The 22,911-nt window shown below is 46.0% G+C and overlaps 1 protein-coding gene across 4 annotated transcripts in view; it reads left to right on the forward strand.

Annotated features, from left to right (window-relative positions):
• Positions 1–21,366, forward strand: part of LOC137601085 (low-density lipoprotein receptor class A domain-containing protein 4-like) — a 185,368-nt gene extending 164,002 nt beyond the window's left edge. For 3 of the 4 annotated variants that reach the window (XM_068323085.1, XM_068323087.1, XM_068323088.1), the window contains exons 4-6: positions 10,920–11,074; positions 12,502–12,552; positions 14,828–21,366. In XM_068323085.1, coding sequence (XP_068179186.1) covers positions 10,920–11,074; positions 12,502–12,552; positions 14,828–15,412 — 791 coding nt within the window. In that variant the 3' untranslated portion in view covers positions 15,413–21,366. The remainder of the gene's footprint in view (positions 1–10,919; positions 11,075–12,501; positions 12,553–14,827) is intronic. The other variant, XM_068323089.1, reaches the window with a different exon arrangement.
• The last annotated feature ends 1,545 nt before the right edge of the window (positions 21,367–22,911 follow it).

Consider the following 22,911-nt stretch of genomic DNA (forward strand, 5'->3'; position numbering starts at 1 on the left):
CTGAAGTGCAAAAACACGTACATAATGAACCGAGGACCCCATCTTTGTCATACATCTTTTAGCATAACAAGGTCCTTCAACCCATACCTTGTGGTTCCTCACAAACTCACGGTCTGTGTGCAGCCCAGACTGTATAAACTACTGCTGGTATGGTGCAGCATGGTAGAAAATGAACTTGTCGTCATGTGCGTTCATAGTTTTGGACAACACTGGAGCTGAATGGCACAGGAAGAAGACTTCTCATGCGTTGACAAACACGGTTCTTGTCCAACATGAGAGCTGCTAATGTGTTGTGTTGCCTTGTATCATCATTCTCTTCCTTTGGAGAGGATGATGATGTTGATGATGTGTATATTAGCGAGGAGGCTAACAAAGCCAATCACTCCCAGTCAGTGTGTCTGCTTGCAGCACATTGCTCCACAGCCCTCATGTTCTACCTATTACGATGTACCAGACAACAGTGTCTGGTGCCCCCCCTCCCCTAGCATGCACCCTGCCCCCTGCAATACCCTTCACCGTCACCATCGCCGGTCTTTGTCATCTGTTGCCTTTCCCTTTTCTCTCCCCTTCCTATTGTACTCTCCTTTTCAGCCATTTACTACCAGCATTCTTGCAGCAGGAGACAGAAGTACCTAATGTTCTTTAGCATAATAGTTGGAATAACCCTCATCACGACGCTGCACACACTAACAGCTAACAGTGGCTCTCAAGTGGACATTATTATCTGATTTGAGCAGACACCAGATAAAAGATTCATCCACAGACAGACATTTCTGCTGTAACCCTGTTAAAGCTGTGCTACAGTAGCTCTAATCATCCAAAATGACCCCCCCCCCCTTCCAATCTCTTACACACCCACCCCCATCCACTCACAGTCTGACCCCGGCTGACCCCAGTAAACACCCCACGCATGTACACACACACATGCACACAGTCAATTTAACCCTGACATTAGGCTGACCCTCAGCGCGGTTCAATCACTCAGAGTGTATTCAGTCTGGCTTCGTGGCAGTGGGGTTTGGGGGTGGGGGTGTCTAGACACTATCCTGTCTGTCTGGCTCTGGTAATGTACACACACACTCACACACACACACACACACACACACACACCTGAGAGGCTGACTGCGGGGGGGTGTGTGTTTGTGTGACATGTTGAGCCAGCCGTGAGTCCGTCTCGCTGGCTGGATGAATACTTTAACACTGCTCCCCCTCTGCCCTACTGCTGTTCATGAATTTTGCAGCGTTGGAATATTGATAATATTCGACTATATTGTAATATTCATGATATGTTATCACAGAGCGTTGAGTTTTTCCTTTCACTCCTCATGTTATATTCATGGAGCTGGAGATGATCCGCTTAGATTCGTCCTCACCAGGAGCCCAGGTGTGGGTTTATTGCTGGCTCAGCATCAGGCCTCCTCCTGATGGCTGACCTCAACAACAGTCAGGCTTTGGGAGAAGTTGTGGAGAAGACAATGAAGTAAATGCACACTGAGTGGGTGGTGTAGAATTGAGGGAAATGCTTGTGATGGACACGAGATAAACAGTCAAACAGAAGTTAGAGAAAGTTCCCACCTGGTTCCTAACACACCACAGGCGGTAGTGACGGACCCAACCAAAGATAATGGTGCTCCATTATGTCACATGTCACTACCAACAAATATTCTGGTCAAGAGTGACATCATAATTGTTTTGTTAAAGGATTTTGACTTTCTTTGAAATTTTTACATGAATTTTTGAATTATTCATATGAAATGTGAGTAAAATATCCTTATGACATCTATCATATAGGGGTAAAAATGCTTCCAATGCAATTTATTTATTACATTCGTTGTATGTAAATGACCACCATGAGCTGGCGTCTCGTCTGGGGTGTACCACGCCTCTCGCCAATAGCCAGCTGGCAGACCGGTAGAAAGGTAGGAAAACATCTGAAGACGAGACGATTATAACAATGTCATCTACAGGGTGTAGATCTGGATGGATGGATGGATGGTTATGTAAATGCTTAAAAGCGACATGCGACGTTACCGTGACAGCACGGAGATGCCTTCAGGATCCAGACGGCTGCAGCCTGATGGAGCGAGTCAAAGCCCCCCCCCCACCTTAAAGGTGTGCTGGCGTCGGAACACACGAGAAAACAACGTCGTTACTGTGGAGATGAAATGCTGCACAAATACTCCTTTATCTTGTTGTCACAGTTGCTGGAAGACAGACTCATCTTTGTAAAATAAATGTTGATTTATCCTCCGTTCCTGCTCTGTTTAGACTCTAGCGGGCTGATCGCTGTTCACAGGTAGTTTTGTCGCAGGTGATTGTGAGATGACTGGTTTTATCACCTGTGATGATGACTCTCTGGGCTCCACTGAGGAAAGAAGACATTGTTTGAGTAAACTGACAAAACAAGGATTAGGCTGTGGGCCTGTTTGCATTTTGTGATGCTTTGCAGCTTGTTTTTCAAGTTCAACAAAAGAAACGCTAAATGTGCATGTAAGCAATGTCTGAATGTTTCCTGTTCTGTCGCACCAGTTAGGAACGGTGTCATGAATGGGTTGTGCGTTTGAATCCAGTTGGGAACAGAAAGGCTGTCTGGTTCCCTGAGCTGTGAGGAGGAAGAAGGGATGATGGAGGGAGAGTGGAGAAATGAGACAGAGCTGTAATTGTTTGTTCTCTTGTTGCCCCGAGTCCCCATAGCATGTCTGGCACCTCTCCCTGTCTCTCTCTCTCTGTCTATCTGTATCTGTCTCTGTCTGTCTGTCTGTCTCTCTGTCTATCTGTATCTGTCTCTGTCTGTCTGTCTGTCTGTCTGTCTGTCCCCTCTTCCAGCAGCCTGTTCTTTCTCATCTACCTCTACGGGTCTCAAAGTTACCTGTCTAATGTGCCGTGTATCTCTCTCTCTACACACGCACGCACGCACGCACACACACACACACACACACACACACACACACACACACACACACACACACACACACACACACACACACACACACACAGGCCCCTTCTCTCCTCAGGGTTAAGCTGCACTAAACTAGTTCATTGATTTCCATAGAGAGGCTGACTGACTGTTCTAGAGGAGAGACGGATGGAACTAGGCTGATATCTGCTACACGCATGCATGTGTGTCTCATGTACACACATACGTACACACACACACACACACACACACACACACACACACACACACTGGTTTCTGTGAGTGTTTGAGTGAGACTTGCTGCCAGGCTGATGCCAGCCGTCTAGACATTACAGGGTACATGTCCCAAGAGAGGTAGTGTGTGTGTCAGTGTGTGAGTCTCCGTGTTTGTGTGTGTGTGTGTGTGTGTGTGTGTGTGTGTGTGTGTGTGTGTGTGTGTGTGTGTGTGTGTGTGTACTTCATTTCTCTTCCATTACTGTTTCTGTTCATTACTGAACTCTCTCACTAAAACTGTGCCAGTCTTTTATGTTGGTGTGTGTGTCTTCACACTAACTTCCTCTCTCCCCTTGTCTCTGTCTATATCTCTGTCTCAGTGTGTGTGTGTGTGTGTGTGTGTGTGTGTGTGTGTGTCTGTGTGTGTGTGTCTGTGTCTGTGTGTGTGTGTGTGTGTGTGTGTGTGTGTGTGTGTGTCTGTGTGTGTGTGTGTGTGTGTGTGTGTGCGTGTGCGTGTGCCAGCCAGGTCGCTGCCATGGCGCCCCAGCAGCTCGGGGCCTTGTTGATCACAGCACCGTGCCCAAGAGTTACCATAGCAACGGCAGTGGCAGCAGACAGGGCTGTGTGTATCTGTGTTGAAGGAGGTGTGTGTGTGTGTGTGGGCCCAGTGTGGTGGGCAGCAGGCTGTGAACTCAGCAGGCCTCTATCTGGGCTGGAGCTCTTTGGGCAGCAGGAGAAGGACGAGCAGAGGAAGCCTCCATTTTTCTGTCTCTGCACTGCAGTTTCTCATCTCAAGGTGTGATGGAGGTGGGCTCAGCTCTGATTGGGCCTCTTTAGAAGGGCCAAACAGTGTCACTCATGTCTGTCCACCTGTATCAGGGGACGGTCTGTCCACATTCCCTCAAAAACCACCGAGCAGCCAAATTTCACACATTCGATTGGAGGCATCTGCGTCTTAGGACGCCGTCTAGTCTTTGGGGTTTTTTCATGTTAGAAGGTTGTTTGAGCTCATATTGTTAAGGTTACCCAAAAAAACAATCTTTCTTGCTTCCTGTTTCGCACAGCTTTTAGCTTTCATGGTAACTTGCTGGTCCTGATGAAGAGTTTGATTTTTTACTGACCGGTCGTCGATTGCAGCAGGTCCGTTAACAGCTCTGAGAACTAGGATTCAAACCAGCTGAAGTTCAGCATCTCAAGTTTGAAAGAAAAGGCAGTTCCGTCGCTGGTGGGAGGAGGTCTCCTGCTCTGAATCGACAAGCAGCTGGCAAAGTGGTTCACGCTCGCTGTGCTGACAGCACACATCCATCCTCCAACAGGAATCGCTGAGGACATTCTGGGAGTTTAGGACAAATGTGCAAACTAAAGCAGACAGGCCTGCTTTCCTCACAGAGGCGTGTAAGGTCATCAGAGCTCACGCATTAAGTTTATTGAGCAATAACAGTGTTAGAGGCCCCAGCTGAGCGTGTACAGTGTCTATAGATAGCCATTAGCCTGATTTTCATTCAAGGCCAAGTCTGCGCACCCTCATTAGTCACAGAAGTGAGTTCCCACCAGCAGTAACGGCTCCTTGATGCCAGCAGGAATGACTCTTCAGTAGATGTGCAGTTTGACTTGAGTTCTAAGGTAAAATGCACTGAGACTGAAGAATCAGCCAATAGTCAAAGTGTTCCTCTTCCTGTGTCAGATGAGTCTAAGAAGTTTGTCCAACCCAGACATGAAACGAATGGCCATGCTTTATCTCGGGTCAGTTGTTTTCATGGCTGCGGCTCGCATGCATACTGTGTAATGCTGACACTCAGTATAGTGTGAGTCTGGGTCATGAACCCGTCACACTCTAATACAGAAAACTGACCCCTGGGTTGAACTTGTCCTTAGATATTCAGGCTGTCACGTCGTCTGATTGGATTCCTCCATCGTATCTCTACATGCAGATTTGATAGATTTGCGAAGTTTTCCAAATATTTGTCTTGGAGACTTATGGTGCCGCCGCCCTAATAATTAAAGTGTTGGGAATGTAGTTTATAATGCTTACGGCACTGGAAAAAGACTTTAAAGACATTCATCTACCACAGATCTTTCCACAGACCTTTTTACCGGTTTGTGTAGATTATTCACTGTTAGTTTCCAGACACATCATTTCCTCACATGAAGGAAATGGAACATGAAACCCCTGAGCTACCAGTGTGTGGTACCCAATAGGAACAGGTTAAAATGTTAGGGTACGTCGGTGAGGTTGGTGTCATGGATGATCCGTCTTTATTCAACAGTTTTCTGCCACATCAAGTAAAATAAAAGCATCACTGTCTTATTCTCTAAAGAAAAGTTTAGAGGATTCAAAAGAAACATATTTTAAAAGTAATTATTACTGAGTAATGTTCATATGCTGGCACTAAACTGTAGATATCAAGGCAAAGCATCACAAGCTACCCAGAGACACCGTTAATGAGCAATTATCAAACAACCACTAAAGTCCAAACAGGCTGGCACACGATCTCATTCAGGTTTTTACCCAACTTTTATTCATTTTTCCAGTTGAACAGGTTTTCTATTAGTTTTTTGTAAGCAGGGATTCGTGACGACAGGGACCGTTAGCGTGTCCTCTTCCTGCAGTAATGAAGGATGAGGACCGTCTTCAGCTTCATCACCGGCTGCCTCATTGAGGACCAGAGCGTTAGTGTCCTGCACGCCCCTGGTGATCACGTGCTCACACCTGATAGGTGTGTTTGCCATCGTGAACCACCATCCAGCTGCTGCTGGTGTCTTAACATCATCTTCACAAAGGTCTGTGTGCCTCAGTCAGGTCACACCTTGTTAAGAAGGAAGCTGACGCTGCATGTGGCGTTGACATGTGGTTTCTTTTAACCACAAGACTTGTAAGCTTTTCACTTTCTGTGTTTTTTCTGCAAATGCACCATCTGTTCACCCTTTATGTCGGTAAACAGACTAGATTTTAATATCAATGGAAATGGTAGACTATGTGAAAAACAAAACTGTCACAAATGGATATTTGTGAAATTAATTATGAAACATATTGTCTTTTTGTCTCCTCATGTCAGGTAATAGTCTTTTAAAGTACACAAAATAATGAGATCAGATCAACACTGGTGCATCTGGTGAAATGTCTATTTCTTTTTTATATTAAAATATCATAGAAAACAGATAATGCACCATTTGGTGTGGTCTTGGTAAACTGACACAGGTGTAGTTTGTTGGGTCTGTCTCAATGGTTTGAATAAAGTTTAGAGTGTGTGCGTTTGCCACGTCGGAACAAAGCGACAGGCCGACTGGCTGCAGATTAGTCAGCCTGTTGGAGGAATCAGGGTGCAGACGCCGGGCTGCTGGTGTTTTGACAAGTGGATCAGTGCTGTAATAACATCAGGCTGGTGGTGTTGCTGCAGACTGCCTGCATACACACACACACACACACACACACACACACTGATTGCTGGCCTGTGTGAGTCGGGTTGTACATTGTGTTCCCAAGCCTGTGAACTGGGTGGATACTGTCGTCCAGGCACGATAGGCCCTCCTATTTTCTCTCTTATTTAATTTCTCATCCTCCTCTTGGAACTTCCTTCCTCCCTTGTAAACTCCTCCTCTGTCGACTCTGATGTTCCAAGGAGAGGACATTAGCTGCAGCCGCTTCACTGCTCTTTCACTTGGCTTGAGAAAACACCCTTGCTTGTACTTTGGTGTGCAACTTTTAGACGGACTTCTGGTCTGTGCAGCTTTTGCTGCAGCAAAATGAGGAGTTTGATAATTAACCGTAAGGATACCTTTAGTTACGTGACGCCTGCCTGAAAAGTCTGCACAAAGTTAAAGGAAAAACAAACATTTAGACCTCAGTGACTTTCTTCTGTCCAATGTTCAAGTGCTTCTTTTATTTTCACAATGATTATTAATCATTTCTAATCTGAATTACTACCGACAGACAACCATTTAATTGATTAAAAGAGGATTAAAATTGGGTGTGGCAGGAGGCGAAGAAAGTTTTGGATCCGTCCAGTAATGGTTTAGGATGGAGGACTATCTGCTGATGACCTTTTGTTGGACGACCGACTGACGGGGATGCCGTTTGAAAGTGAGCGAAGGCGTCTCGCCACGTTGACAGCTGAGACTCTTCAAGGCTTCTGCAAGAAGAGTGAAGAACCAGCGTGACAATAATGAGACGCCGATTACGTGACTCGCTATTTTGGGTGTGGTTAACCACCAACCTGCGGTCATATATTGCTTTTTCACCACAGTGAGAAAAGAAAATCCATAGTGCCACAGCCCTGCTTGTGTCTGGCTCAGACAAAGGCTCTGGTTGACTGGGTTCTCTGGATGAAGCCGTCTCCCGGTCCCTCCCTGTGGCCGCCGTGGCGAGCTCACAGGCCCAGACTGGTGCTGGCTCAGGCTCCCAAATGAGACAGCCTAGCAACATAACATCCTCCTCTTTTCAGAAATGACTGCAGCCCCAGAGGGCTGAGAAACAAATCTCAGTGGTCAAGTTATGATTAGAGAAATAAAAACAAAGGGAAACCGTTTCTGGGATATTCTCTAATAAGAGCCTTTTGGCCACACTAGCAGCACGACTCTTTGGATGTCTGCTTGAAAGATCACATCAACTATTAGAAGGATGCCATGAAAACATTCATGGCCTCTAGAAGATGAATCCCAGTGCCAGTTCGTAATCCCCTCCTTATTTTAGCTCTGCCAGCAGGCTAAAATAAATTTCTCTTATCCAGTCAGATATTCTAGCTGTACCAGACGAACTGGCATAAATTTACAGACACCCAACAAGGAATAGAATAATATGGTGACTTGTTTTCTCTAGTGCCACCATGAGGTCCACATTGGTAGTGTGGACTGAAATGTTTTGGTAACCATAGCTTAGATTCACATATTAAAATAGCACTAAATGGTTTGTTTTTGGAGAATGACTAGCAGAACTACTGAGATGCCCGTCACCCATAACTAATGAAAACAAAATCCATATTGTAATAACAGCAGTAACTTGGCTTGTCTTTCTGATGGCGTCACATTCATAGTCAGTGAAAGCAAAACCATTGCTGAAAGACAGAATACATTTGCTGATGGTGCCAAAATGTGGGGGGGCGGGGATCACTTCAGTGGTGTGGTTACAGAAGATCCACTGCACCATAAAAAACAAACCAAGAAGTGTCAGAAGACTTCGACAACACCAATCTGACAAACACCCTGTAAAGCGGACATTTCCCTCAACTTTGGACAATGAGAAGCGTTCTTGGAGCTTCTCCAGCTTTGGTGTTCAGCAGCTCTAGGAGAGCAAATGTGTGAGGTTCTGAATGCAGCCTTAGCTCAGCCCATCTCCCTCATGACCTGTTAGGACTTTATTTTCCAGAGCAGTCCACTTCTTCCCTGTCGTGTCGTTAATGACGTTGCCAGAGGGTCATTTAGTACGGGTTTAGTTTTCCATTTTTGACGCTGAGCACTTAGTTCCTTCAGTCCGACCTGTTCCTCATTAAGTGACTCATATCGTGACGAATAGCTTAGTGTGTCATTTACCCTGTCTGGTAATTTAAGTGGTCTGTTTGTACCTTATGTTTCATTATGCTAATAGATTAATGAATTCAGAAGTTGTTCAGCGTGTCTGTAAGTGTTGTTTTGCACTAAACACCTCATGGCGCCGCTCTTTGGTGGTGCTTGTCGGTTGTTTTTTTTTCCTTCCATGTGGTTTGTGCTCATTGGCCTTCTTCCACTATGTCTTACTCCACCCGTCCCCTGTGGCGGCTGTGGTGGGGCAGAGGCAGGTTTGGGTGGGTTTACGTTTCAGCTAAAACTTGACAACCCACCTAAATCCCAGGCTCAGATGTTAGCCTGGGAAACCTTGGATTGGTTTGACTTGAACCGGACTAGGCTAGTTCCTGCTTGAAACGTCCGCGTGTCCCTTGCACAAGTTTGCGGATTTTACTTTTCTTTTGTTCCAAGCATTTTGTCTACTGTCAATCAAACTTACTGTTTTCTTGTTGCTACCTGATCGTACCTGTGTTCTGTCAGAAGATACCAATGGGGATTTTGGGTAATGCACTCTAAAAATTGCGCAGATATTCATGAAGGAAGTGTCTGCCAGAATTCAGGCATTCATCTCTGAAAGCTGAGTGTACATTGTGTGGGGACACAGATTGAATAAACACACATGGAAAGTGAGTGAGTGTCCAGCAGTGAGTAAGTGATTGAGTCAGAGGTCAGACTGTGTGCCAAGACTAGACAAGGTCAAGACTGGAGCTCAGAACAAACCAGCAGCACGCAACAAAGAGTCTCAGACCACAGAGAAGGAGTTGAGAGGGAGGAAAGAGAGAAACTGGATGTGGGAAACAAAGACGAATGAGAAACAGAAAGAGAATGATGGTGGGTGAAGGAGGAATGCTGGGAGAGAGATTGACAAAGGACGGAAGAGTTCAGAGAGTACAAGTAGAGACTTGTGGGAGCGATAAAGGGTGGAGGGATTTGGTTAGAGGATAGATGCATTGAGAGATGGAGGGATAAAAGGAGGGTTACAAGTGAAAGAATGGGAGAACAATAAAAAAAAGGATGAAATCATGAAGTAATGAACAGAGACCAGAAGCAGACCTGACAGTAAGGCAGTGATAGTTGTGTCGTCTGGTGCCTGAACCAGGAGGTCAGCCCAACCCTCATGCTGGAGTGTGTGTGTGTGTCTGTGGCTGTGTGTGTGTCTGTGGCTGTGTGTGTGTGTCTGTGGCTGTGTGTCTGTCTGTGGCTGTGTGTGTGTGTCTGTGGCTGTGTGTGTGTCTGTGGTGTTGTCTGCACAGAGACACTGCTGTGGGTTCATGTGTTGTGATTTGAAGACTTCCCTGAATCCCAAACCCAGTTGACTTGCTGTGACAGACTGACGTGGACTTTGACCTCTGCCTCCCCCTGCTGGTTAAATTTAATTACAGCAGTTTCTCCCATGGAAGTGTGTTATGGTTATAATACTGGCCTTTATGTGTTGTAGAAAGACATACTTTACATACTGATGAGTGAAAGCCGTAAAATAAAACTTCTCTTACTCCCTCGTGCTTTGAGAAGTCCTACACCCAGATGCTGTGTGCTGCAGAGACCAGGAGACCCTGTGCTGGCAGATGAACTAGTAACTAGTAACTAGTCTGTATTAAATCTAAATCAGTGCAATAAAATATATTTCTGAAACATTTTAGGTGAGGAAGAGCTAATAAACAGGGTCATGGTTTATATACAAAGCAGCTTCATCACTGTTTTTTCAGCCTCCATTACCGCAGTTCAGGAAACTTAATGATGGGCAGTTTCTGTTCAAAGTTTGCTTGTATGGCTAAAAAGGGCAGAAAAATATATCTGAAACATTTTGGTTGATCGATCAGAAGCACAGCGATGGAATTATTCTTATTGTTATTGTTAGATACAATCTGCGGTTCAGACGACAGCCGGGAGCTGGTGAAACGTGTCATCTGGAGGACAAATGACTGCATGCAGGCCGAAGACACAGAAATGTAACACTGCTCATTTAAACAGAAAAGAAAGCTGAAAGTTTCCCTTCAGATGTTTTCAGTCCTAAATATCATTTCCCAGTTGAGAAAAACAACACAACCACCAGTGGCTGGTTGGTGTCTTCCTAAAACGATCCGTTAATGATCACAATAATAACATCTAATCAGTGCAGGTGCATCAGGTGACAAATGGATGCCATGCTGTTGTTGAGTTTGTGGTAATTTCACAATTGCAGTTCATTTCACGTGCGTCTCTTGTAAATGTGTGATGCTAATCTCCCTCTCTCTCCTGTGTGTTTGTGCAGCTGAACTGGAGTTTGTTCAGATCGTCATCATCATCGTGGTGATGACGGTGATGGTGGTGGTGATCATCTGCTTGCTCAACCACTACAAGCTCTCCACCTGGTCCTTCATCACGAGGCAGAGCCAGGCCCGCCGACACGACCATGCCCTGCAGCAGGTCGGTAACACTCCGAGTGGAGGGAACACAATAACACTGTTTGTGTTGGGCTGCGTTTATTTGGTCTGGCAGCGCTATTCTTCCAGCGACTTTGCCAATAACATTTGATCTAAGATAATAGTGTCTGAAAAGCTCTGTCTGTTCGTCGGTTCTCGCTGGATGTCCCAATGTGCTCATTGTGACAGTTCATTTCTATATTCTGGAGCAGGACAAACATAGCTCACCAGTTTGTTCCCAGTAATGCTGCGCTGTGCTAAATGAATCCTGTTATCCCAGTCGGAGGCTGCCCCAGTTTCACTGAGGTAACAGCTTTGCTCCAGTCTGTTAGGTGAACTTGCTGAATTGGTTCCTTCAGAGCCAGCCTGTGTCAGGCCTTGATGTTTAATTCACCACAGAGCTGTCTAGACAGCCTCAGCTCTGCCCCCATACTGACATTTCAACACTCTTGGACAAACACACATGCATTTACCACACTGGATCAGGCACATAATATGATCCGTGATGCTAAATTATTGGTCCACAGCTTCTAGATCATTGTCTGAAAAACAGATAAGAGCTTCTCTACTGTTGATTGTCCCATTACAGATCATTTAAATTCATCTAATAACCTCTCATTCAGTGTTTTCATCTCTCCTCGAGCCGTCTGCCCCTGTGCGTCCAAACAAAACACAAATTATGCAAACAGAAACAGACACATTGCAAAAAAGAAAGGATCATAAATGAAAAATCTGAAAGCAAAAAGCCAACAAAGAGCCTGGTATCTCAGAAAAGAGCTATTTGAAAAATTAGCCAATGGCCTTTGCTCCTAAAAGACATATTAACAACCAGGATGAATGCATACTTGTCCTTTTCATGTTTCTTTTTTTCTCACTAAATATTGTTGACTGTGTCGCCTCAGAAAAGATCTTTAAGCCAAATGTAGATGAAGGCAAACTGCAGATATTTGATTCTTGTGTGTTTTTGATGTCGCGTTTATCGAGCCTATTCCTGAAGACAGGAGCCGTCTGCCTGATGATGGTATTGTTCCATCACTGGAAGGGGTTTGAGTTTGAGGCCATCAGGCGTCTCTCAGCATTGTTGTTTCATCTTTTGTGTCCTAGTTAAGTTGTTCATCTTTGTTGGCTGTTTTCTTCCCTTTTCATCCTTTTTGTTAAGCGGGAAAGTTTTTGTAGTCAGCTTAATGGTCTTGAGTCAAAACCCATCCCAGGCAAAACAAATCTGTAATGATGTGTGTTTTTAAAGCTTTATCGATGGCAGTAAATCTCACGCGACTTTAGAAGATTGCTAAATACACATCACGTGTTCGGCAAGATGAAGTAATCTCTTTATCAACACGGAAGAAGCAGAGATGCAGAATGAAAATTGTTAAAATCAGCTTTGAAAATGTGATTTTTGTTTCTTCTTGTTTCCATGGTGTCCGTCTGCAGGATGGGTGTCTGTGGCCTTCAGACAGCAGCTCTCGACAAGGTGCCTCGGAGGTAAGCCCCCCCACACTACTAACCCCTGTTAAACCCAGCTCCAAGGGAAGGCAGGGCTACGGCCACGCGTTACACACACAGACCGTTAGCTGCTACCACAGTAGGTTCACATGGATTGATAGATTTGCAGACGAACCACAGATGTTTGCACAAAACTACTCAGAAAGCATCGATACCAAAGTGTCTTCCACCATGTTACAACCTTCAAAAAGTCTCAAGGCGTTGAATTTGATTTGAAACATCAAAATATATTGAATTGTGTGGAGACCTTCATCCTGTTGCCAATGCAACAGGCAGGGTCTGTAAATAAATTAAAGAAACTATTAGAAACAAATTGAAAATAATTCCACTTCATCTTTGCTGTGGAGTCTTCTAGATAGATAGATATACTTTATTTATCCAAAACAGGGATTCTATAGGTTTCTAAAGGTTTCTAAAGTTTTTATTCAACAAAATACTTTATCTCAATGAAATATTCAGTATGTAAATTAATGTATACGGAACACAGAAAAGCAATCTATTATTTTGGCCAATTAAAACGACACTATTTTCGTCCTGACCGACATCCCAACATATGCAGTTTGTTGTTAGATATTTGATCATTCAGGAATGGAAGCATGTCCGTCTTTCCGGCGCATGTTCTCCAAAGAAGTCAAACCTGGCGTCTCGTCAAGGCGTCACAAACACACCAGAGCAAACCGGCAGCAGTGGAGTGTGTGTGAGCAGTGGAGTGTGTGTGAGCAGTGGAGTGTGTGTGAGCAGTGGAGTGTGTGTGAGCAGTGGAGTGTGTGTGAGCAGTGATCTGCTGAACGGTGTCAGATGGAGGAGATGCTCTCACACTCCATCTCCACCGATCACGTGACTGGTAACACAGCATTTCCAGGCGTGTGAGGGGTTGTGACCAGCGGGTGCACACTTGGGTTCATTAACCTAGATGTGGCTCTTAACTTTGGCACAATGGCAACTTTACCCCATGACAAATGAATCAATGCTGGCTTTCATGTAGGCGGCTCAAAGCCTGGGGTGTAAACCAAAGAAAAGGGCAGAGAAGATGGGGAGAGCAGGCTGTTAAGGAGCAGAGGATGGGTGAAGGAGTCAGGGGAGAGGAGGTGCAGGAGGATGAAGGGAGGCAGAAATGGTGTCAGTGCTGAAGCTCCCAGAGAGACCGGGGGGGGGGAGGAAAAGGCCATGGAGAGACGAACACCGAGGGAGACACAGCCGATGAGTGTGGGTGGCTGATAAACTGTGTGTGTGTGTGTGTGTGTGTGTGTGTGTGTGTGTGTGTGTGTGTGTGTGTGTGTGTGTGTGTGTGGTAGGGGGTGGATGGTTTTTGGTGCGTCATTAATCAGCAACACCTCCCCTGACACTGTCTAGACAGCCGTCTGAGAGCTGCCCTGCTCTGCTGCGCTCTGCACCCTCCATCAGCACACACCTCTCTCTCCTCCCCCCTCCCTCCTTCATCTGTCCGTCTTTTCAATTTTATCTCTCCTCTGTTTCCCTCTGTCTTTATCTTTGTGGTTCTCTTCATCTCAGCAGCCCTTTCTTCCTAATCCTTTCTCACCTCTCCCTTCGGTTGCCCTGATCCTCCGTCGTTCTCCCCATCAGACTGCTTTGTTCCTGGGGTCTGACTATTAGAGCCAGCGCCACTAATTGAAATGGGTTTCCTCTGATAACAGTGGAAACGTGTGGAGCTGGGTAGAAATATGAGACATGAAGAAATGGATCATGTAGTCACAGTCTGAGGAGCTAATTGGGGTAAAGCTCTCTGACAAAGGCTGGAGGAGGAGAACGCTGGTATGTCTCCCCCAAGCAGAACCCCCATCCAGAGCAGGGAAAACACTAATATCTGTTGATGTCCTTGGTGACAGTGGGTAATTGTTATTCATCACCTCCATCTGTAAGTGGGAACACGACACCAGCACGGGTGGAGAGGAGACCGTCGTGATGTTGGATCTGAGTCTGGGCAGGAATCTGTGGTACCGTTCACTACAAGGGTCCTGGTGTTCTGGTCCGTCTGTTTACCGCTGTAGTTCACTTATCTTGGATGGAAAAGAGTCAAACAAGTCATGTGACACTGCCCCCTAGCTGTGGGGAGTGTAAAGTGTTTCCCTGTCACAGCTCTGGCCATGTAAACTGGATGAAACCAGTGTTTTGAGATGTAGTACAGTATTACAGTATAAAAATACAGTACAGTATAAAAATTATATAGCCTATATTATCTATATTATCTTCATGTTGTGTCCTTCATGTTCTGACTCTCTGCCCCCCCCCCCAGGTACTATACGCTCCCCAGGCACGGGATCGCTTCACTGCTCCCTCCTTCATGCAACGAGACCGATTCAGCCGCTTCCAGCCCACCTACCCCTACCTGCAGCATCAGATCGACCTGCCCCCCACCATCTCGCTGTCGGACGGCGAGGAGCCCCCCCCATACCAGGGGCCCTGCACCTTGCAGCTCCGGGACCCCGAGCAGCAGATGGAGCTCAACCGTGAGTCGGTGAGGGCGCCGCCCAATCGGACCATCTACGACAGTGACTTGATTGACATGGGAGGAGGCGGGGGACTGGGAGGGGTGGGGGGCGGAGTCGGAGGAATGCTGGGAGGTGGCCCGAGACCGCCTAGCAGCAATTCGGGCATCAGCGTGGCCAACTCCAGCAACCACGGGCGCATGGAGGGACCCCCGCCGGCGTACAGCGAGGTGATGGGACACTACCCCGGCTCAGCGTTCTTTCTTCACCAGCACAGCAATAACCAGAGGGCGGGGGGGCCGGGGGGCAGGACGATCCAGCAGCAGAGCCAATCAGAAAGCACAATAGTACCTGCCAAGGCCAAGGACGGTACACCAGAGGACCTGGTGTGAAGAAAAGGGGAGCGGGGGCGCCCACCCCAGACTGAAAAACTGTCTCTCTTCTTCACCCGGGATCACCTACAAGTAGTAGTCTCTCTGTCTGTCTCTCTCTCTCTGTCTGTCTCTCTGTCTGTCTCTCTGTCTGTCCCTCTGTCTGTCTCTCTGTCTGTCCCTCTGTCTGTCTCTCTGTCTGTCTCTCTGTCTGTCTCTCTGTCTGTCTCTCTGTCTGTCTCTCTGTCTGTCTCTCTGTCTGTCTCTCTGTCTGTCTCTCTGTCTGTCTCTCTGTCTGTCTCTCTGTCTGTCTCTCTGTCTGTCTCTCTGTCTGTCTCTCTGTCTGTCTCTCTGTCTGTCTCTCTGTCTGTCTCTCTCTCCACACTCCCATGCACAAATAATTATCAACCTTAGCGACAACAAAACAAGGAAAGCGATGAAACACGAGTTGATTTCACGTCGGTTTCTTTCCCATGTTCGTCCTTCACACGGCCGGCGCTGCTGGGGGGGGGGGCAGGATGTATGCACTGCGTTTCCTCCACGTGAGAAAGGAACATACCGCTTAGCACAGATTGCAGAGTTCTCTGTCCTCCCCCACGAGTGACGGCTCTGTCCTGGGGATCTGAGGACGACCCTTTTTTTTTGTTTGTTTTTTTGGACCGGGATCTGTGCACAAAGCAAGAACTGAGAATCAAGGACTTAACAGAGAACAACAAGAAAAACAAGGAGACTCACAAAAACCCAAATCTTAGTGCCAAGGTTCATGAGGAAGCAAAGCAGAGGGGGATGACTTGTTCTAACATTCAAAACACAAGAAAGGTTATCTAAAAGTTGCACTATCTTTTTGTTGTAAAAGAGGAGAGGGGAAATTATTTTATGTGATGATGATGCTTGTCTTATTTTTTTTTCATCCTTTTCATAAACGGACTGATAACGGACTGAACTGAGGCTCTCCAGAGTTGTTCAAACAGTTGGGAGCAAAAAAAAAAAAAAACCGAAAAGAAAAATACCCCAAGTATTATAAGCTTGTGTCCTTCCTTTTATGAAAAACCGCAAGAAGTACTTATACCCAGCCTACAACATCTGTCTGCTTTCACCGCAGTGAGACTTAGTAAAGCTAAACCCTCGCCGGCGTCGGAGCGCGGGGGCTTTAGCGAGGAGGACGTCTGCCTCGTGGCCGGCCTCTGGGCGGACCGGCGCTTCCTGCTTTCCTCATTTTGTTGCAAGATTTCCAGTCGGCTTCCTCCGACCGGAGGAGGCCCCCAGAAAGACGAGAGCTGCCTGGTGAGATCCGGTTCGCTCCTACTAACATTTCCAGATATAATTCGACCCCCCACCCCCCCCGAACGACACGGCGTCCCAATAAACCCCACATATGTTAGACGTCTGCCCAGCGCCTGGTCACAAGCAGCATATGAGCACCTGACACTTCCTGTCCCCCCCCCCTCGCTCGCCCGCCCGCGCGTGCCCGCCCTCCTCGCCACTCGTCTCCTCATGCACAGTGCATTCTGCCAACCGCCACACTGAACACGACCCCCCCCCGCCGCCGCCATGACAGTGAAACGATTAAAAAAAACAAAAAAAAAACCAGAAGCTGGGCTTTTTTCCGTCTTCGCGTCTCTAAAGCCACAAACGACACAAAGTGAAGATTCCTGCCTGCGTCCGCCAGCGCAGCGATCAGGTTTTTAAAAGGAGACTGTCCGTGGTGGAGGTCAAAGGTCAAAGGGCTATGGGAGGGTCCTTTTTTGTAAAAGAAAACCTTTTTGAAATCAAGCCTTTTTCTCTGCTCATCGTTGCCTTCTCCTCTGCTCTTGCACATTCTCTGTCTTATGTTCAGCGCCACCCCCACCCCACCCCTTTTTTTTTTTTCCTTTTCTTTCTGCCCCCACCCACATCTAACAGTGTCTGTGGTTCACTGTTCATCAGCCCTGCTTCCATCCGCGTGTAGGAAAAGTGTGTTCGAATGATGTAGAGTCCGCCAAGCCCTTTAAAGTGGAGACTGGAGTGGAGCCCGTGTTTGGTTGTGTGTGTGTGTGTGTGTGTGTGTGTGTTTGTGTGTGTGTGTGTGTGTGTGTGTGTGTGTGTGTGTGTGTGTGTGTGTGTGTGTGTGTGTGTGTGTGTGTGTGTGTGTGTGTGTGCGTGCGCACACACTGGTTAGACCTTTTAACAACTCAGAAAAGCACTTAAAGCTCCTGGCAGTGTAGTGTGTGTGTGTGTTGTGTGTGTGTGTGTGTGTGTGTGTGTGTGTGTGTGTGTGTGTGTGTGTGTGTGTGTGCACATGTTTGTGTTGATGTGTTTGCTGGCAGCTTTGTCTGGGTTTTCAGATTCAAGGACATACTAGTTTTTTGGTCTAAATTAAAACATTGTACATTAAAATTTCCTTAAAGCCAGACTTGGAGATTTTCTGAATTTCAGAGTTGTCACAGAAATCCAACAGATTTTCTCTTGTGGGGAAAACAAAACAAAACTGAAGGCACAAAGTCGTCCAAACGACAGAAAGGCTTCCTTTCACGCGGTCACGCTGTCGTCAGGAGTGTGTGACAGCGGTGCGTTCCCACACAGCTGACCCCGGTTCATATCCATGGTTACTTTTTTTAAATTTTCTCATTTAATAGACTTTTAGACCTTTTAAGGGTTTTATTCTCCTTTTTAATTCCTGATTTAATAAAGCTCTTCAGGGTTTTGAATGCCGGTCGTACCGGTGTGCGTCAGATGAGGTTGACTCGATGTTCCAGGTTCATACTATTGATTTTTTTTTTGTACTGTGAGGTAAGAAGCAGTGAGTTGAAACAAATAGTGCGTGGTTTGGAGAGGAGGAAGAAGATCTGAGGAAGCTAAATTTAAATTCCTACATCTTGGGTAAACATTTTGGACTTTGAGGAGATTAGAGGATGGTTTTTATTTTATTTTATAAATGTCTCGCTCCTGTCAGACCTCCCATTCGCTCATCTTTTTTCACCTGTTGTTTAGTTCCATTGGAGTTCAACTGGAGCTTGATATTTTTATTTTAGTTCCTAATGTTGAGAACAAACTTTGAAAACCCGTCATCGGTTCCTAACAGACCCACAGAAACCCAGATACCATTCAATTCAACGTTTCCAGCTAACACGCGACTAGCCTCTGCTGTGTGACTAGTAGCCAGCGTGGATGAGCGTTTGATCATCAGCAGCGTGACCTGCTGACCCCACCCCCCACCCCCACCCCGTGCACTAAAAACCTCCTGAATCCGTCAGTGTGTGAGTGTTTGTGTGTCCATCTGGCTCTACGGTCGTGTGTGTGTGTGTGTGTGTGGGTGTGTGTGTGTGTGTGTGTGTGTTACTACATCACTGCTGCTATTGCTTTTGCTGCTGCTGCTGCTATTGTTGCTACTGCTGCTTGTCATGCCCCCCCCTCCCCTCGTCCGTCTGTCCATCCTGTCCCTCTACTCATGCTGTTGGGAGAGAAATCTGCAGTCAAAAGTAAAAGCGTTGAGACGACGTGCGGTCCTTCGTTTGGTTCCGCTGGGGGAGAAGAGACGTTTGTCTCACTTCTGCCTCTGACTGACCCGACCTCCTCCTCTCTTTTCCGTTCTTTTGCTTATCTTTTTTCTGCCTTGTTCTGTCTGCACAGTCATAGCTTGTAAATCGAGGATATAAAGATGAATTTTATGTTTTCTACAAGGAGGTTTGCATGTTACTATTATGTGAGTAAATAAGGTGCCTAATGTTCATGTTTGAGCAGATCACACCTCAGTCAAACTGCTGCTTGGAATCCTTTGCGGGTGTTTTATTTTGGACTCGAACCTCCTGTCTGGCAGAGTGGAGCAGAAATGTGTTGAGGAAACACTAGCCCAGGTTTGGCCAAAAAAAAAGATGTGTGTGTCTTTTGTGAAGCCGTGGGCTGATGTCATTCAGATGAATCTGATCCCGTCGCCGACAAAAAAAAGCTCCGTTTGATCGGAGCTGAAACGCGAAACGAGAAATTCTGTTTGGTCTGAGCGCGCTCACCGGCCTCCATTCTACCAGACAGGAGCGTTCAGACCAGGGGAAGCAGCTGAAACCATTCCAACCAGTAATCTGACCAGCGTGTGGAGCAGACATAGGAACCCACTTGCACTCAAAAAGCTCCCACCTTCGTTGTGCCTCACTTCCAACGGTGCTTTTTTCAGTAGTCTGTCTTTCTTCATGTTTGTTTGTAAGGTGCTGTATATAACTTGAATATATTATGCACATATCCTACCCAATGGGTAGAAACCACAAAAAAATGTTGTGAATAATGTAATATAATGTATAGACAATATAAGAATTTTAAGAAGGCAGCATCAAATTTCTAAATGCCTACAGTTAAAAAAAAACGTGCTTTGTCTTTTTTTTAAATGAGAAAACCTGGTTTGCAGTATGCTTAGGATATGGTTGCAACACAAATACAAATTAGTAATATTTTGCTATAAATAATAGTCTGTGATGATACGGCTGAGAACCTCTGGATTAACGTTGAGAACGGATATTATTCACTTGTTTATTGGATCATCTAAGAGCTTTTTTTTTGCGGCGCTTTGGCTCCTGCTGGTGGTTTATTTCTGAATCCGCTAACTCTTAGATTACGAAGCTCTTTTTTAAGAAAACCACCCATCAGTGCAGCATTTTCAAGTCACTTGGTAAATCATTGAACAAAAAAAAGCTGACGCTGTCTATTCCGGGGGGGGGACACACACACGAGCACTTCCAAACAAGGAAGAGGTCTGCACTCATAGATCTTAACAATATTTTAGTTGGTTTCAGCAGGAACTTTGTATATCTGCCAAAGTATAAATCTGTGGACTCAAGCACACACACACACACACACACACACACACACACACACACACACACACACACACACACACACACACACACACTGCTGCAGCTCCGACTGGACGTCGGTCTCTGGTTTAAAGCATTTCAGCTCCATTCCAGGAGGATTCAGTCCCATTAATGTTGAAGAGTGAGAAGCATTAAGGGAAAATAACCCTCAATTTGTTTGTTTCTTTTGTTGTTGTTTTTTTTTGGGGGGGGGGGGGGGGGCAAGAGTGGAAAGTTGCACCAGCGTGAAGCGAGTGATTAATGCTGTTCAGACTGTCATTTAACTTCTATCAGTTCTTTTTTGTTTGTTTTCCTACATGAAGATGTTCTATGTGGCTTTAGTATACTGAAACATTTTAACCTGCAGCCGTTTATTTACAGTATGTACTGAAGATGACTCGTAACACTGTACAATAACCGCAGAGCATGTTCATTCTTATCTATAGGTGATGTACATAGCAGCCATCGTTCTCTCTTCAAAGCACCAAATCAGTGGCAGTCGTGTGGTTTTTCATTTGGAGACGTGTCGGTCGTGACGTCGGCTGGAGCTCCGCTCGGCTCTCCTCCTCACCAGACCTTTTTTGTTTCCTGCACTAGCTTGAAGAACTAACTTGGGCTCAGACTGATTTGTATCTGACCTCTGCCCCCCACCCCCCACCCCACGCAGCACGCTCCCTCCTTCCACGTGTCAGAGGTCGGCACTCGACCGCCGACCAGTAACTGTTCCTATCGGTCGTGACCATGACGACGTTTCAACGGTTTGGTATTCTCTGTCCTGACAGTTACCATAGGACTGCTTCCATCATTGGTTTTGTAACATCAGTTTGCTTTATTTACAAAATGAATCCTTCTCGTTCCCCTCCCCCCTCTGTGCTCAAATCTAGATATATATGTGACTGTCTTCAGGACAGTTGATATATATATATCCAAACGCAGAGGTAAAATTGTTGTGTATTTTTTGCCTCTTTTTATTTAAGCAATTGTGATGTAATAGGTTTTAGGCCTAAGGTCTGTTATTGCAATACTTTTACAGAAAAGAAGAAAAAAAAATGAAAAAATGTTGCTCTAAGTGCTGTTGTAGTCAAAGATTTTATGCTTGTACTTATGCTGTAGTCAAACTGCAGCGTAATGAATAAAACTTTAAAAGTGACTCTTCTGACGTGTCTCCTGTGTTCTTTCCTGTGCCGTTACCATGGTGACGAGGGTTCATCTCACATGACATCTGCAGATCCACAGCAGCCTGGGGTCACATCACTGGACACACACTTCCCACTGTCTTTCGTGTGTTTTTGTTGTTCACTAATTAAAAAACGAGAGCGCAGACCCGGAGTCTGCATTAATCTGACGATTGGGGGACGTTTACCCTCACCTTTTACAGTGTAAGCGTGCTGTAAATAGTTCTAATGTTAGGAGATGGAAAAAACAGATCGTAGATCAGTATGATTCCAGACGCTCAACACGTTCTGCACTGAAGATCAGAGTAAATAAAAAGATGGGGGAACGTTATGCTGCCTGCAACGTCGTTCAACATGACAGGTTTGGTGGTGGGTCAGTGATGTGCTGGGGAGGCGTATCCATGGAGGGACGCACAGACCTGACTTAAGGTATCAAGATGACATCCTTGAACCCATTGTCAGACCCTACGCTGGTGCAGTAGGTCCTGGTTTCCTCCTAATACACGACGGCCTCATGTGGCAGGAGTATGCAGGCAGTACCTGGAGGATGAAGACATTGGAAGACGTTGCCAGGTTGCTCCTCAGACTGTACAACAGCTCAGGGATGCCCTCATGCAGATCTGGGAGGAAACTCCACAAAACACCATCCGTAGTCTCATTATGAGCATGACACGACGTCAAGCATGCATACAAGCTGGTGGGGGCCACACAAGATACTGAAAAGCATTTTGAGTCGCAGAAATTAAGTTTTTTTTAAAAATGGACTAGCCTGCCACATCTTTATTTCACTCTGATTTTAGGGTGTCTACACAAATGAGCCTTCTGTAGGCTGAAAACTTTTATTTCCATTAAAAGATTGGCATCCTTGTGTTCCCCAGACATTGCTCTGTCGTTATTTGTATAGATATCCAACTTCATATTGAGATCTGATGGATCTAATGTGTTTATTTAAGTGTTCCTTTAATGTTTGTGAACAGTGTATATGACCTTCGCTTAGTTTGCACTGACGACATCCCGCCTGCTTCCTGAGACCTGATAATCCTGAGGTAAACAGGTTTGTTTGTTCAGTTGGAGCTTTACTGACACCCAACAGTCCCACACTAGAAGTGTGTGACCGACTGGGTTCAGCGGCTGCTGTGAAGGAAAACTCCACTCCTGGATTCCTTCACAGGCGCTGGCAGTAAAAAAGGAACTGACCACTTCTGGTATGTGTTTGTTGAAGCTGCAGCTGCGTCGCTGAACCGGCCAACAGCCAGTGGGTCACATGATAAAGAAATACTTCAGTACTTCCCTGCTTCGGTGGAAAGAGGAAGGGCCTAACCTTTGTGATCCAAGGCTGCTCAGCTGGGGTCAGCTAGGGGTCGCGTTCAAACATCTCCCTCTTCCCCCGGCCATGTTTTCACTTAAGGAGTCAAAGAAACGAGAGAAAACGACTCACTCAGCTCAGTGAAGTCATGAAATGCTGAAGCCATATGTTTCTGTATGTTTCAACAGCAGGACTGGTTTATTTATAGACAGACCCCAC

Source organism: Antennarius striatus, chromosome 9 (assembly GCF_040054535.1).
Source record: "Antennarius striatus isolate MH-2024 chromosome 9, ASM4005453v1, whole genome shotgun sequence".
Taxonomy (NCBI): Eukaryota; Metazoa; Chordata; class Actinopteri; order Lophiiformes; family Antennariidae; genus Antennarius; species Antennarius striatus.